This window comes from Staurois parvus, unplaced genomic scaffold (assembly GCF_062004578.1).
Source record: "Staurois parvus isolate SC_StPar_1 unplaced genomic scaffold, SC_StPar_1.0 ptg000058l, whole genome shotgun sequence".
In the NCBI taxonomy this organism is placed as follows: Eukaryota; Metazoa; Chordata; class Amphibia; order Anura; family Ranidae; genus Staurois; species Staurois parvus.
Genome location: NW_028317854.1, coordinates 242,197 through 259,854, shown reverse-complemented (window position 1 = coordinate 259,854; position 17,658 = coordinate 242,197). Strand labels below are relative to the sequence as shown.

Genomic DNA, 17,658 nt, shown 5'->3' with positions numbered 1-17,658 from the left:
TAGAGTAGTCCTGGCAGGGAAGATTCATCCATCTGCGTTGGTAGTGTGGATGGAGGAATCTGTTAGATTTATTTTGTGCAGGCTTATGAAATAAATCTGTGTATGGTCAGTATCACAATTTGGCAACGAGCATGATCTCAGCACAGGTTTCCTTTAATTCCAGTGTTCACCACAGATATGTTAATGTACATACAACTTGACGTTAAGGGACAACTACATCTTCTCTTTTTAAAATCTCCATGGCTCCCTAAACTAATATATCCTAGACTCCCCACCCCAGTTCATCCACATGTCTGAGTAACAGCGTTGGCCTCTTGTGGTGTTCACATCCTATGTGCAGAAATCTTCATTGCCCCCCCAGCCATTCCTGTGTATCCACCCTATATGAACATGAATTCATCTCTACTATGGAGATATATCTGTTCATGGAGGAATTTGCACAGATTTGCCCAGTGCCAGACAAGATTCCTGCATCCAGGATGTAAATAGCATAGGAGTCTGCTACTGCCATGCAAGAGGTAAGTATGTAGTGGAGAGGGGTGCTATGTTAATTTAGCATAAGGGGCTGGGAATCATACCATAAAGCAAAAGGCAACAACCAGTCACTTGAGCTCTCCAATATTGCTTAACCAGCTTGCACGGTGGCACTCTTCTTTTAAACTTATTTGGTTCTTGAATCATTATATTAAATTATATATATATTCAGTTATTTTATTTTATCGCTATTAATGTACTTTAAATAGTTTCTGTTGGTTAATAACACTTTTGTAAAATATTTAATGCTGAAAACTGTACTAAAGCATCAGTAAAAGTTGACTTGCAGAGTGGCGTGGGTTTCACACAATACTTCTCCTAAATGAGAAACAACAGCTGTATAATCCTGCCTCCCTAGCAAATTTTTTTTTCCAAAAACTACAATCAAAATTAAATATGATAGGAGAGAGCAGATTAGAAGTTCACAGTGCATACAAGGACATTTTGTCCGTGCCCAAGCAAGCGCAAAGTAGGACAGTGAACGCTTATCTGAAGCCAGCATGATACAGAAGTGTAAAAACACAAATTTACAAAGATTACAAACAAACTTTTTCCTAAGAGAGCATATAATATACTATGGGATATTTACTAAAACTGGAGCACTCAGAGTCTGGTGCAGCTGTGCATAGTAACCATTCAGCTTCTAACTTCAGCTTGTTCAGTTAAGCTTTGACAATAAAACCTGGAAGCTGATTGGTTACTATGCATAGCTGCACCAGATTTAGTAAGTCACCTCCTATATGTACCAGTGGTAGTTGACTCACTTGATATGGACTTCTTGGAGACATAGGAACATGCTTCAGTAGACAGACATAGATTGGAGACACAATACATGAGTCTGCTAGTGATCACTGCTAGTACAGCCGATTTTACAAATTAATGTTTTCACATTTGTGCTCTCTGCAGCCCTCTTAAAATTTGATATTTTCATTATTAAGATACAGTGCCTTGAATACAATCCCAATAAAAATACAATTACGTTTTTGGTAGTAACATGACAAAATGTGGAAAATTTCAATGGGTATGAATACTTTTTCAAGCCACTGTACATTATAAAAGACCAGAGGAAAAAAAGAATACAGAAAAGAGATGAACGGGACAGGAAAAAGACATACATTTTACTATCCATAGGCGATGCTTTAAAAGCCATTACAGATTACCACTCTAGATTTACAGAGGAGGTCTGGTGCTAGAATTACTGCCCATGATCTGACATTTGCGGCGTATCTCACATGTATCGGATTATTGGTGTTTGCATGCATGCGTGCGGGACCGACTTGTGTTTTTGCCTTTGCACGCAAGAACAGGGGGACAGGGGCACTTTATTTTTAAAAAATAATTTTATTTCCCTTACGCACACTTTTGGTAACCATGAAAACTGACTCTTATCTGCAAAAGCCCCAAGGGCCACACAGTAAGACTGTCAGGTTTGGGACCAAGGGTATATGCACTAAAACCTTATCTAGCATGTGTATTAAGTGTTTATTTAGAGCTGGGTTTATTATGAAGTTGCGTTCAAACCCAGAAGAGTAAAAACGGAAATACCACAATGTAGCACAACAAGATACTAGATTCTTGTGTTCTTGTGTGTTTATAATTTCTGCCCTATTCATAAACATTGCATATTTAATCCATTAGCTTGATATAAACTTTTGGACAGGTCAAAAGATTAAACATATATTTTTTTTCTTTTCTGTTTTAAGAAAAAGCCAGAGCCCCAAGCTCCAGTTTCTACCAATCCCTTCCTAGATGATGACAACATAGGAGATGAGTCAGCTCTCGAAAGAGATGGTGACCTTGATAAGGTGAGTTCTGTGGATTAGTTCATTGTTTAGGTTTGAGTAGGCTATGCTTCAAAATGTTGAAATATACCAGCTTCACTGCTCTTTCTGAAATTGGCATATGTAAAACAGTCGCTTGTTATGATCAGTTTTCTTGCATTCTTTCAAACTAGACACTCATCATGATGACCAACATATTGGTGGGTCCTGGCAAATATAGTAACACAGACAGAGAGACAATCACAGTCATTGTCAATGAGCAAACATAATGTGACAGATACATTGATCTGAAGGACAGCAAAAATAAAAAGCAGCTCCACCCACATACAGTGTTTGTTTATTTTTATATACTGTATATATGTGTGTGTATGTGTATATATAGATATATATATATATATATATATATATATATATATATATATATAATTAGTGGATAGGCCAGCAAACCAGAAGTATTTCCAGCAATGCAGTCTTTTTTGTCAGGCTCACAATTAACAAAGGATACTGGTCTCAAATCATGAAACAGTGTCTACCTCTTTAGGATCAACTGTAAAATTGCTCGTAGCGTTTTTAAAAAAAAAGTTTTATCATTTCACAAAAAAAGCAATAAAATATCACATCTGCTATTTCTTGGAGTGATGTGGTATTTTAGTAGTGAAAATGTGCGGTATTTTAACGCTGGCAGCTGCTGGAGTCCTTAACAACCAGTGAATTGATGGTTGTTAAGGAGCCAGCACCCTCCGCTTCCTTAACAGTTATGACTCCTCTATTGTCAGCATTTCCCCTCTGCAGCAGAATGTAAAAGAAGAGAAGCTGGCATTAAAAATAAAGAAACCCCCTTTCACAATCCATGCCAAGCTCTTTGTTTTTAGCACCAAATTTTTTTTTTTAAATGGCTCATTAGATAGCCTTTTTGAGTAGGCTGTTAAAGCATGTTCATGAACAGAAAGTACAGATATGCCTTCTATGATGTGCACAGTTTAAAGGAAATATTTTAAAGCTCTAAATATTAAGATCACTTTTTCAGTGTTGAATCCAAACTGCTCATAAGCAGGTCAGGGGAATGCCTAAAGAATTACAGTCAATGCACTAAAGAAATATAATTATGAAGATTCGGTGACTGAACCTTTTGTTTCAAGCTACTATGTATTCTTTGCAGCCAAAGAAGCCGAAAGTACCAGAGAATCCCTTCCATGGCATAATTTCTAAGTGTTTTGAGCCCCATCTATATGTGTACATCGAGTCACAAGACAAGTGAGTGGTCTTACTTCCTTTATTTACATGGTTATTTATTTCACTCTTTTCTATTTAGAATTTATAGGTAGATATATATCTGGTGTGTTTGTATATACATATCTTCAAATTGAGCTTTTCAAAGATGTCAATTTTAGGGCATTTTTACCCACTTAAATTCCACACATCAAAGTAAGACAGAAGATCCACCGATCACATTAAGGAGCTTCTGCCAGTCTCTCCTCGAGTTTGACAGGCTACCAGCAGTAGGACTGGACCAGCAGCAGGTCACCCTTGTGGAGGGTGTCAATGACCAGGCTTCTGGACAACTGTTAAGTCAGCAGTCTTCCCCATGATTGTGTAATCTACTGAACCATACTGAGAGATTATTTAAAGGCTCAGGAAACCTTTACAGATGTTTTGAGTTAATTAGCTGATTAGAGTGTGACACCATAATTCTACAATATTGACCTGTGTCACAATATTAAATTTTTTTGAGATACTGAATTTTGGGTTTTCACTAGCTGTAAGCCATAATCATCAAAATTAAAAGTAATGCTTGAAATATATCACTTGTGTAATCAATCTATATAGTGTATGCGTTTCACTTTTTGAATTGAATTACTGAAATAAATTAGCTTTTTGATATTTTACTTTATTGAGATGCGTGTGTGTGTGTGTGTATATATATATATATATATATATATATATATGTGTGTATATATATATATATAATGGGTTAGACAAAAAATATTGAAACACTACATGATTTGCAGGTGTGAGAGTAACAAGATATTTTGTGTTAAAATCGAAAGTGATATAACATCAACATTTTTTTGCTTCCACTGTGTAATTAGACACCTAGCTAACAGGTGGCAAGCCATACTTTTGTCATTCAGGGAGTGTGCTGCTAGTAATGCGGAGGCATGTCATAGCTTACTGAGCTTCAAAGAGGGTAAATTGTTGGTGCCCACTTAACTGGTGCCTTTGTGACTGAAGTTGACAATTTATTTGCTGTGTCTCGTGAGGTACAGTATCAAAGGTTATGACGGCATAAACAGTTTCCAGGAAAACGTTGTCTGATAAGCATAAGCGCAGTCGACATGGTCAGCTGACCGAAATATACAGAAGGACATTGCGCAGGACTGTGACCCGGAATAAGAAAAGAAATGCTGCAAAAGTGACTGCAGAGCTCAATCTCAGTCTTGTGAAGACCGAGAGTGAGCTCGGCAGTAATATGATGAAAAGGTGCAGTTAAGATTTGATGACAATCATGTTTACACATCACAACTATCTTTCCTAACCTAGAGAAATCTAGGAGATGCTTTTTAAAATAAATGTACTTTAAACCATCATATCAAAGCTTTGCTGCACAGGGAGCAGGCCACCGTGTGCTGGGCCCCAGTGCTGGATCAATGCCTGCCAAGCTTACTCACCTGTTCAAAGGCGATCATGACCAACTCAAAGGAATGCCAGGTTCTAGCACACACACTTAAAGCTAATCAAAGGTTTCCAGCTGGTCATGAAATAAAAAGCCAAAATGCATTTCACACAAAGATATTATTTATAAAGCCAATTCCATACCGGTACACTATGATTTTAAGGTAACACCAACCAATCACCTGGGCATACTCATTTACTTTTATATTTGAGTATGTTATTATTGGTGGCAAATTAACTTGTTAGTGTGTTGGTGAATATCCTATTTGTATTTGCCTTCCGTGCAGCCTGAATTCTTTGCATGAATTCAATAAAGGAACCTTAGGTTGCAGCCAGACTACTGCAAATTGCATTTTACTGCTGTTATTGCAATGCACATTAAAGAAGAACTAAACCCACCAATTTCATTGTTTTCCAAGTGACATTTCAAGTTAAAACTGTTCAATAAATCTTTTAATCAAAGTATATATTATCAAGTAGCTAAACTTATGCAACTGGTGCAATAGCAATCGCCCACAGGAGTTCCCTTGTGGGTCTCTTTAAAAGCATATTCTTGTGGCCTTGTCTCAATAAGGAATCTTATGTGGCTGTCTCATATAAAAAGAGCCCCCCTACATGCCTTATTACCATGCACACTCTAAAGCTGGCCAGACGGTTTGAATTTCGGTCCTTGTTGAACTGGCCAAGATTTGAACCATCTATGGAGCAGGCTGAATGTACCAATCAAATTGGGTACAACCAGCCTGTCGGATTTTACATGCATTTATTGCCAGTGGCTATTATAGTTGCTAGCAGTAATCACTGTGTTTTCCGCCAGAAGAATTCCCCCATCAACACTGACGGTGTTGATGGGGGAATCAAGTGATTTTACTTTCTTGCAACCTGTGGTTGGAAGGAAAAAAATCGCTCCGTCTATGGCTGGCTTAAGGCTTTGGGACAGTCTAAAAATATACTCGTAATCTGACCTCATCACATACTCTGCTCTCAGTATTGGCTAATTCCAAATTTCATTCAGGCTTGGCTTCTCCACAAACCTTGAACAATTTGTTCCAATGTGTCATATACTTCTCACTTTTTGACGGACTTGAGCATGAACTCTTAAGGACAAATACACACCTGACCCCAGTGACATTTTCCGATTCTTGAAAATGAAACACTTCTTACAGCAACAAACTTATGAAAAAAAACAAATCTCTCCTTATCCACAGACTTTGAGGGAGCCTTCTTGAATAAATCAGGGGGCCTAGGTGTTATTACCTTGGTATACTCCCTCTCGTCTACATCAGCTACACACACCCTTCATTTTGACACTGCTAAATGGTATAATGATCTGGGGGGTGCTACGATGGAGGATGAATAGACTCGAATGTTGACCAGTTCTACCAAGAGCTCCACTTACTGTAAGTGCTGGCTGTGGAGGCAAACTATAAGATTCTACTTCTTTTTTTTCCAAAAATATTTTATTCATATAAGAATAGACCAGATAGCATGTAGAGCATACACAGCTATAAAGCACAGTCAGAACACAGACATGAAATATTACTTTCCGTTTCGCAGACGGGATTTAGTGTAAACCATAATACAAAGCAATGTGGTGTAGAACAATGCATCAAGCTTACAATTCAAACCATTGGATACTTAGAGGAAAGTAGGTACAACACTGAATGTGTATGTCGTCTTGTCTTGAGTATCAGCAATGCATAATGATGAGGTGATATGAAGATTAGAGCCTGGAAGGTATTAGAAGTTGCTAAAGTCATGGTTTACATGTTTATAGTTTAAGTGTATAGTATAGATGAAGTGAGTCCTATCTGTGTGAGGGTGAATGCACTATTTGGTTGGTGAAGAATGACTGATAAGGTGGTATACCAGGTGTGGAAAAGGATAGAGGTCAGAAAGAAGAACAGCAAGAAAAAGCGATGTAGGCTGAGATGATAGGTAGGAGAAAAACCAGGAAAAAAAAAAATGTGGGGGGGGGGGAATGGGTTGAGTGACAGTGGCGTAAATAGGCAATGAAAAGGTAAACTGGGTCACCTCCCCGAGTATTAGCCGAGCCGGAAAAATAATATAGCTTAGTATATGTTACGTGCAAGATCAGACAGTGGGGTAACACGTGGATCAGAAACCCCGTAAAACATATCATGATATAGCACTACAGCATATCTTTACATGTGATAAAAGCGTCTTCGATCGGATATTTCCCAAGGAAATTCAATCCGGGGATCTAGATTGATCATTTACTATTCTGTGATAAGTAGAAGTGGATTTGAAATGACTCCAACATGCCTATAAGATTCTACTTCAATGGTATTTAGTCCCTTTTAGGATTTTTTTGTGCAATTCTGACTCACTCAAGTGCTTCTGAGGTTGCCAAATACATGGCTCTTTTTGCATATTTGGTGGGGCTTTCCAAATGTGAAACAGTCCTAGATCGATCAGAGAGATTGATCTCATTGCTTCTCACACCTGCTTTACACAACAAAACCAAGAGATATCTTAGTGAAAGTAGCACATAATACACACATTACACATTGGTAGGCACACATTTAACCTCTTGATCGCCCTAGATGTTAACCCCTTCCCAGCCAGTTTGATTAGTACAGTGACCGTGTATGGTATTATCACTGATCACCATAATAGTGTCACTGGTATTGTCAGTGGCAGATAGTCAGTTCCCAACAGCGTCAGTGCCCGATTGTCCACCACATTATTACAATCCCATTATAAATCGATGATTACCCCATTAGTAGTATAAAAAATAAATATTCCAGTATATGTACCATAGTTTGTAGTTGCTATAACTTTCACGCAAAGCAATTATTTAACACTTATTGGGATTTTTTTTTCAAAGACATAGCAGAATACATTTTGGCTAAAATGTATGAAGAAGTGTGTTTTTTTTTTTTTTTTTTTTTTTTTTTTTTTTTTTTTATTTTTTTTTTTTTCCCCATTCTTTATTGAGTATGTTTTATATTAGAAAGTAAAAAGAAAGCTCTCTTTGTGTAAAAAAAAATTTATATGAATTTCGTTTTGGGTACAGCGTTGCATGACCGCACAGTTACCATTTAACCATTTGCCGCCCGGCCAATGGCCGTTTGGCGGCTTGAAAGTTGCTTCTCCACTCCGGGTGCACGCCATTTGGCGTGCTCCCGCACATGCGCCGTTTGCGCTAATGCAGAGCGGCGCAGCGGCTTGATCTGTCACCGGGCGTGTACCTCGGACACGGCCGATGACAGATCCGAGTACCGGCTCCGTTGCAGGTACCATGTGACCTGCTGTGACCAATCACAGCAGGTCACATGACAGTTGTATACAATGGATGGCTTCATTCATGATGCCATCCATTGTATACTAGTGCCTAGCTGTGAATGGTCACAGCTAATCACATGCACATGTCATGTGATTAGCTGTGACCAAATCACAGCTAAGCACAAAAAAAAAAAAGCTGAATCCATTTCATTCAGGTAAATGCTTGCTTATAGCAAAGTATTTCTTTGCTATAAGCAAATTGTGTAAAAAAAAAACAAAATACTGATCAATTCCCCAAAGTAGAACAATGTTACTATGGTAACATTGTACTACTTTGGTCATAGTAAAATCTGAAAAAAAAATGTTAAAAAAAAGTAATAAAAAATTAAAAATAATAAAAAAATAAAAAAAAATTAAAAATAAAAAATATTTTTTTTTTTTCATACTGTCACCAGTCAGTGTCCCTGTTCACCGCCATGCCAGTTATATGATGACGCTGTACTGCACTGGTGACAGTATGTAAAAAAAAAAATAGTGAAAATAATTTTTTAAATTTTTTCATTTTCCGAAAAATTATGACAAAAAAAATACAACTTCAAAAAACTCGCCATGCCTCTTATGAAGTACGTCGGACTGTCTACTCTGCAAAAAGGGGTCATTTGGGGGATATCTGTACTATTCTGACATTCTTAGACCTCAAGAAATTAGATTGGCCGTCAGTACTTCAGGATTGATCAATAATCAGATCTATACCATAGTTTGTGAACTCTATAACTTTCCTACAAACTAAATAATACATCCTAATTTGGGTTATTTTCACCAAAGACATGTAGCAGAATACATCTCGGCCTAAATTTATGAAGAACAATTATTTATTTGTAAATTTTTATAACGGAAACAAAGAAAAATGTGTATTTTTTTCAACATTTTTGGCCTTTTTTTGTTAATTTAGCAAAAAATAAAAACCCCAGCGGTGATTAAATACCACCAAAAGAAAGCTCTAGTTGTGTGAAGAAAATGATAAAATTTTAGTTTGGGTACAGTGTTGTATGACTGCGCAATTGTCATTCAAAGTGTGAGAGCGCTGAAACGTGAAAAATGGCCTGGGCAGGAAGGTGTAAAATTGCACGGTATTGAAATGGTTAAAGTAGCACAGTGACGTATAGCAAAAAAATGGCCTGATTATAAAGGGGGCAAAAACTTCTGGGGCTTAAGTGGTTAATGAACTCCAAAAAAATAAATTTACAGTAAGAGCAAAAATACTTTTTTTTTTTTTTTTTATTGTATGCTGAGGTGTGTTGACAGCCCCAGTCAGATGACATCTCAGTAAGCTCTAGCAACTGTAAGGCCTCTTTCACATGGGCGTTCTGTATGTCTGTTTTTCATCTGTCTGTTTACGGATGAAAAACGGACACCCATGTATTTCTATGGACTAGTTGATGTTTACGGATGATCATCCATTTACATCTAGTAATGTCCATATCAGTTAACATTCGTTTTTTTGAACGGAAGAAACCCCTATTTTTCTTCCGTAAAACAAAAAAAACGAACGGATGAAAAATGGATGAAAAAACTGATGTAAACGAATGAAAACAGGATGTAAACTGATCTGTTTTTTTTTTTTTTGGACTGAACTGATGAAAACGGAATGCCTGTGTGAAAGGGGCCTAATGTGTAAAAATTCCAATTATCCTGAACACTGGATAATCACTATGTCTAGCAACAACAATTCAGCTTTAAAGGTTATTTAGATCATGTTTCTTCTTCATCTTCTGCCTGGCTGATAAATTATCCTCTTGAGCATATCTGAATGCTTGTATAGAGTAGAGTTGCTACAACAGGATTTGCTTTAACATACAGGAGCATATACTAAAGTGACTACTAAGTATACAGTATTATGTGCTACTGAAGTCTCCGCCTGTATTGGTCCATTACTTTATTCCTTTGGTGCAGCCAGAATCAGTGAGGGTCTGTTTTTATACCTCTATAACCAGTGTAATCCCAGATCTCAGTAACCCAGACACACCCTGTCCCGACTTTATATTGAAATTCAATTTTATTTTTCCTTTTTTCCACTTGGTCAGAAATGTTTTCCATTTAAGTGTTTCCCTTGCAGGCACCCTAAACCTGAAAGGAATTTGAGATAGGTTTTGAGAAGAGAAAGTATACAGTTTCTCAGAAAGTTAACCTGTTACTGACTTTTTTATTTTAGTACTGTATATCTATATTGGGTTGTTTTCAGTTGAAATGGTAACACTACTTACTACAGGCACAGTAGTCAATTTCTTTTTCAAACTTTTTTTTTATTTTCAGATGTCTCCATAAAGCAGTTGCAATTCTGAATTTTATATCAGCATCAGTTACTTTAAAATCACTTCTCACTTTTCATTTATTGCGTATGTTTTGACCACCTGTTACTACAGACACCATCTTATCAGTTAATTTATAAGCACACAATCAAGTATTTGTGTTTCATGGAGCATGTGCTCAAGTCTCTTATGGGACTCGTTAAAGTGGTTGTAAACCTCAGACATTAAATCTGAACAAAGCTACAGGGGTCAGACAGAAAAATGAATACGCTACATGAATTGCAAGTGTGAAAGTGATGACATGATTTGCGTTGAAAGTGGAAGTGATGTAACATTCTTTTGCTTCCGCTGTGTGATGAGACACCTAGCTAACAGGTGGGAAGCCTCACATTTGTCATTCACTGCGTGCGCTGCTAGTAACACGGAGTTGTGCAAGAGCTTACTGAGCTTTAAAGAGAGCGATTGTTGGTGCCCGCTTAGCTGGTTCCTCTGTGACTGAAGTTGCCGATTTATTTTCCGCATCGCGAGGTACAGTATCAACGGTTATGATGGCATATATGGTTTCCAGGAAAACATCGTCTTATAAACATAAGTGCGGTCAACATGGTCAGCTGACCGAATGAGACAGAAGAACATTGCACAGGATTATGACTTTGAATAAGAAAATAACTACTGCAGAAGTGACTGCAGAGCTCAATCTCAGTCTTCACAGGGAGAGCACTAAGTGTCATTTGTCTCTGCTGTCTGGTTCATCTGTTATCGGCATGATCCACTTCTCTATGAAAGGTGTGTCTATCCTTTCTCTCCAATTAGCTCTCAGAGCTCTTGTACAGTGTGTGACTGCAGCCCCCTGCTTTGTGAGCCAGTGAAAAATCCTTTTCAGCTTTGAATTTTACAAGAATGTACAGGATAAATGGCTGCAGATAAACATGTACAACTTATGTAGGAGGATTTGTTTCTCTGCGTATCACCTGAGGCCAATACCTTCACTCAGTATAGGTAAGGGTTTACAGCCACTTTAAATATTACAGCGAAAAGCAATCTGTATAGTTAAATTGAATTAATATGAACTTCTTTCAGATTAATTGCTCTAGCTTATACTGCCATAACCAGTTTTTAATGTGAATAAGAGTTTTTCATTTTAATTGATCAGATGTTAGAAATTGTAGTCTGATGCAATGCAAGCGATACATTTGCCTGTATCAGCACATTCACTTTTAGTTTCAAACGTTTGTTGGAAAAAGTAAATAATCTCTACACTATTTTTCTATACACCATTTGCTTGGCATGGAAATTATTTGAATTTTCAAACTTCTTTCATCTTCAATTTGATTACACAAAAAGTAGTTGCAAAGGGATCAAAAAGGTAGTGAAAATTTTGATAGACAGCACAATTTGATCACACTGTCAAAATATCACTTTGTGGAATGGTCAGATGTTTAATGTGTATGGCCAGCATGCATGGCTTTGCATATTCTCTCTGCATTTTTCTGCTTCTTCTCACACCATCCTTATGTAAGGACATTGATTTATTGGTAAAAGATAATAGTCATAGAAAAGACCAATGCTCCCCTTTTTCAAGAGAGGGATCCAAAACATTGTTTTTTTTAATGACTTTTATGTTTTCTCAGTAAACTGAATTCCTCATTCATAAGACAAAGGAGTTGTAGTTTTGGACTATTAGATGTGCTACTGGGAACATCTATTTTCAATAAACAGGTGGGTTCACTCAGTGGTCAAAGTTGTATTTCACGTTCAGTGTTTTTCTACAGTACATAGTTTCCATTATTCTATTAAGAAACTGAAATGGGTACCAACCCACAGCCTGAGCAGTTTCCTTTTAGTTGAAAATAATCTTTGAATAAAGTCTGCAAATAATTTGCACAGGAGTTTTGCTTTCTTGTCTGAGGTACTGAGGGTCACAGGAAATCTTTAATCTTATGGGTAATTCTGCCTCTAACAGAACTAATGGATACTGGCAAATGATAAACCTATAGGCCAGCCCAGGATAATCATTTCTAAAACCAGCATGGCTTAGTTTTTTTTAGTGTTCTAAGAAGATAGACATCTATTCTTCAGCTCTGCTGTGTTAAAGACTAAATTATTTTCGGTAGCACTTTTGTTTCTGTTTTTAATTTTTTTTTGTCCAATAAAGACTTTTCTCTATGATGCTTCTGGAGCTTTGTTTCTTTGACATCGCCCATCTGGCGCGATCATCCTCAGACCTGCTTTTTGAATACCGCATTCAGACCCCACTCTAGACTGGATATTGTGGGGATAGTCTGGAAGTGACCTTCTGGCACTGGTTTCCTCCTGGGGTGCTTTCCAGACTAGTTAGCTGCGGAGCTTCTGGCATTGTCTCAGTACTTGTGATGACTCCGAAGACTCATTTGGTGAGTGAGACTGTCATTCCAAACACCAGGAACTACCTAATTTACATAGGTCATTGAGTGCTCCTATTCACTGTTCCTGCCAGTTTTTGTCACAAGGAGTTTATGCTGTGTGACTGAGCACTGACATCTACTGGATGGAGCGTTTTTCAACATACAGCTTTGAGCAGGCATCCCTTGCTATTGCTTATGCTTGCAAAGAGGATCTGGGGCATGGCCTCTTATGTTCAGCCTATACCTTGCCTTACCACTATGCATTTGAATCTAGACATGCGGGAGAGAGGAGGGGGGAATGTCCCGCTAAACCAGTTACCCCGCTGCACTTTTTGTTGATGGCTCCCAGGCTACTTGCAGCATAGCTTCTGAGGGTACCAATGTCTGCAGCCTGAAGTCACATTGCACATTGCTTTTAAAGTCTGTTCCATCCTTGGAGTCCTCTTTTAGCTCTGTCCAGTGTGGTTCTTTACCATGTTCATACAAGACTTTATGGCCTAAATAACACAGTTATTTGCAGACTCTTGATTGCCGAGGCCACAAGCTCATTCCTGCATCCTTTCCTGTAGATTCTATATTATACGATTTACTCATGGCTCTAGTGGCTTCTGAGTTCATCAGAAACAGTGAATACTCTTGTGGCTCTGGGAATTAGTAGACATTGATTTTTACCTTTCCTCTCTTCAAACTTCTTCCTCATCTGCTTTGCAGGATTGAGATTTATTATTATTATTATTATTATTATACAGTATTTATAAAGCGCCAATAGTTCGCTCAGCGCTGTACATCATAAAGGGGGACAGAACATGTGACATGTGACAGAACAATACCAATACAATGCAAAACATGAGGGGATTGAGGGCCCTGCTCTTTCGAGCTTACAATCTAGGAGGGAGGGGATGGTGGCACAGGAGGAGATAGCTGTGGGGGATGGAGTGGTAGGAAGAGTGGAGGAGGTCAGCAAGTTAGCAGGGGGTGGGGTAGGCTTCCCTGAAGAGATGGGTTTTCAGGGTGCGCCTAAAGGAGAGAAGAGTAGGTGATAATCTGATGGGTTGGGGCAGGGAGTTCCAGAGGATGGGTGACACCCTGGAGAAGTTCTGGAGGCGGGCATGGGAGGAGGAGACCAGGGAACTAGAGAGAAGGAGGTCTTGTGAGGAGCGGAGTGTGCGTGCTGGGCGGTACTTGGATATTAGGTCAGTGATGTAGTTCAGAGCAGTATGGTGGACAGCTTTGTACGTCAGCATTAGGATTTTGAATTTGATCCGTTGCGCAATCGGAAGCCAGTGGAGGGATTGGCAGAGGTGGGTGGCGGAGACGGAGCGGTTGGAAAGGTGAATGAGTCTGGCAGCTGTATTCAGGATCGACTGAAGCGGGGATAGCCAGCAGCGAGGCAGGCCAGTGAGGAGGGAGTTGCAGTAGTCGAGTCGTGATATGATGAGGGAGTGGATGAGCTGTTTAGTGGTTTCTGGAGTTAGGAACGTGCGGACTTTGGCGATGTTGCGGAGGTGGAGTCTGCACAAGTTTGTTAAAGATTGGACTTGGGGCTGGAAGGATAGGTTGGAGTCCAGAATGACACCAAGTACTCTGGCCTGCGGGGCAGGTTTGATGGTAGCGTTGTTCGATGTGATAGAGAAGTCAATGGGGGGTGGTGTCCGGGCTGGGGGGAAGACAAGAAACTCGGTTTTGGAGAGGTTCAGTTTAAGGAAGTGGAGCGACATCCAGTCTGATATGTCGCTCAGCAGGTGTGTGATTCGGGCGGAGACCGAGGGGGTGAGGTGGGGGGTTGAGAGATAGATTTGTGTGTCGACATAGAAGTGGTAGTTGAAGCCGTGAGAATGTATGAGTTGGCCAAGGGAGGAGGTGTAGATGGAGAAGAGAAGGGGCCCAAGGACAGAGCCTTGAGGGACCCCAACAGAGAGGGGGAGTGAGAGGGAGGTGGTAGCATTATAGGTAACGCTGAAAGAGCGTTGTGACAGGTAGGATGAGAGCCAGGAGAGAGCAGAATCTCTGAGGCCGAGGGAGTGTAGTCTTTTGAGGAGGAGGGGGTGGTCGACTGTGTCGAAGGCCGCAGAGAGGTCAAGGAGTAGGAGCACTGAATAGTGGCCATTAGCTTTGGCGGTTAGCAGGTCATTGGAGAGTTTGAGTAAGGCAGTTTCAGTGCAGTGTAGGGGACGGAAGCCGGACTGTAGGGGATCGAGGAGGTTGTTGTCGTTGAGGTGAGAGCATAGGTGGGTGTAGACTAGGCGCTCGAGGCGTTTAGATGTAAATGGGAGCAGGGAGATGGGTCTGAGGTTGTTCGGGTCATTGAAGTCCAGGGAGGGCTTTTTAAGTATGGGGGTGATGTGTGCATGTTTCAGAGGGGAGGGGAAAGTGCCGGAGGAGAGGGAGAGATTGAAGATGTGGGTGAGGGAGCGTAGGATGGAGTGAGAGGGAGGTCGTAGGAGTTGAGGGGATAGGGTCGAGGGGGCTTTCTGGTGATTCTGACTGCTTCAGACTTGCCCAGGAAGATGTGGTGTGCCAATCTGGTAAGATTCCTGGCAGGTGCTCTGTGGGCACTGCCAGATTTTCAGGATTTTTGCGCCCTATCAACTGGTTTACCATCCTGTCTTATGGTAGCTGACTTTACCGGCATAGCTGCTTAATCCCAGGTTCTGAGAGACTAGGGTATCTCTAATTCTGTGATTCTTACTCAAGGCTAGACATTTTTCTTCCGGCAAGGTCTATCAACAGATTTGGAAAACATACTTAATTTGGTGTGAGTCTCGGGGCTTTCACCCCAGGAGTTTCTGTGTGTCTGGACCAGTTTCTTCTTTCTGTCCTGTTTCAGAGAATGTTGGCCTCCCACTCTTTGATACCCTTGTACATGTCTCATGTAGCACCCTCATCTGTTCTTCAGTGACTCTGGGAACCGAAATCTGGTTCTCTCTTCCCTTTAGAAGCCACTAATCAAATAGAACATTGTTTTCTCTTCTGCCTAGCTCCAGTTCACCACAAGGAATATTCCCTCTATTGTTTTTTTGTGGTTTGAGCTGTGCAAGTTCCACCCTTTTCTGTTGAGGCACAATCTTCTAGACCCATGTGCGCTTTTTGGGCTTTTTGTAATTGAAAAATTGTTCTCCTGATTTGCAAGGCTGTCCCTTGGTCTTCCATTCAAGCATTCTCTAAGTTCTGCCAAGTGGACTTTCTGCCCCATCTGGTGCCAGCTTCTGTTTCCCTCAGGTTGTTTCTCGCTTTTGGACATCCTGAAGAATAAAAACTTCCGATGTCCCTCAATGAAAGAGAAAGAAAACAGGATTATTGTACTCTTCTAAAAATCCTTTTCTTGGTGTCTAATGAGGCGCAAACTCCTCTGTATTTATGATCAAGCTCTCAGCACTGCTTTGCTGCAAAACTGAGGTGTGGTAGAGGGGATGAGTTTTTTTTTTTTTTGTACTGGCCAACATTTTCTTTTTTTGCCAGTGTCCAATCCTCCTGTAGTATCGCCCAAAGGTTAAAGAGCTCCAGTGTTCCTCAATGGACTCAAAGAAGATTTTTTTATGATGACTATAAAAATTATATTGTTTTTTCCTTCTCTAATTTGAGATATGTGATAGGCAGCAGCCAAAAATTTTCATCACAATTCAGGAGCTTTGAATAGAAAGTGTAAAACTAGGCATGTTTTTATTTAATCACAGATGGGAAGATTGATTCTTTTCCACACAAAGTTGTTTTTTGACGTCTATGGAAAATTAATGCATTAAGTTCATGTTTGCTCTGCGATGTGGAAAATGGCTGGCCCCATTATTATTGAGTCTTTTTTTTTTTTTTTTCATGGCAGCATGGTAGTCCATTAAGTTTTAACAAGAAAATCAAAGTGATCATTTATAAGTTTCATTTCCAGCTCTTTTATTCCTATTGGGACAAAGAACTAGTTCCACCTTTTTATTTAAAAAGAAAAAAAAAAGGTTTAAAAACATAAGAAATTATTGATAATATTAGCAGTCTTCAGTATGTACAGCTGGTAAAAACTATCTTAGATTTTTTTTTTTATTATTATTTTACATTATGATCAGCATATTTGCTACAGCTATGCCCATAAAAAGGATCATTGTTCAGTGGTTTCAGATCAGTCATTTACTTTGCCTGTTTGCAAGTCTTGCAATGAATATCAATGGCAATGTGATAATTAATATAGCCTTAAAGTTCAACTGTAGGCAAATAGCTAATTACACTGCTCAAAACAATTAAAGAAACACTTTGAAAACACATCAGATCTCAATGGGAAAAAAATATCTTGCTAGATATCTACTTATATGGACTGGGTAATGTGTTACGAACATAAGGATGCCCCATCGTTTGATGGAAATGAAAATTATCAACCGACAGAGGACTGAATTCAAAGACACCCCAAAAACCAAAGTGAATAAAAATTATGCAGCAGGCTAGTCCATTTTGCTGAAATTTCATTGCAACTCAAAATGTTACTCAGTAGTTTGTATGGTCCCCATGTGCTTGTGTGCATGCCTGACAACGTCGGGGCATGCTCCTACTGAGACAATGGATGGTCTCCTGGGATATTTCTTCTCTGGAGCACAGCATCACTAAGCTCCTGGACAGCCTGAGGTGCAATCTGGTGGCTTCGGCTGGTCCAAAGCATTATATCCCAGAGGTGTTCTATTGGATTTACGTCAGGCGAGCGTGGGGGCCATTCAATGGTATCAATTCCTTCATCCTCCAGAAACTGCCTGC

General features: G+C 39.4%; 1 protein-coding gene across 1 annotated transcript in view; it reads left to right on the top strand.

The window, feature by feature from the left end:
- Positions 1-17,658, top strand: part of VPS53 (VPS53 subunit of GARP complex) — a 212,940-nt gene that overhangs the window by 100,274 nt on the left and 95,008 nt on the right. The window contains exons 12-13 of the mRNA XM_089668435.1: positions 2,238-2,339; positions 3,475-3,569. Of these exons, the coding sequence (XP_089524561.1) occupies positions 2,238-2,339; positions 3,475-3,569 (197 nt within the window). The remainder of the gene's footprint in view (positions 1-2,237; positions 2,340-3,474; positions 3,570-17,658) is intronic.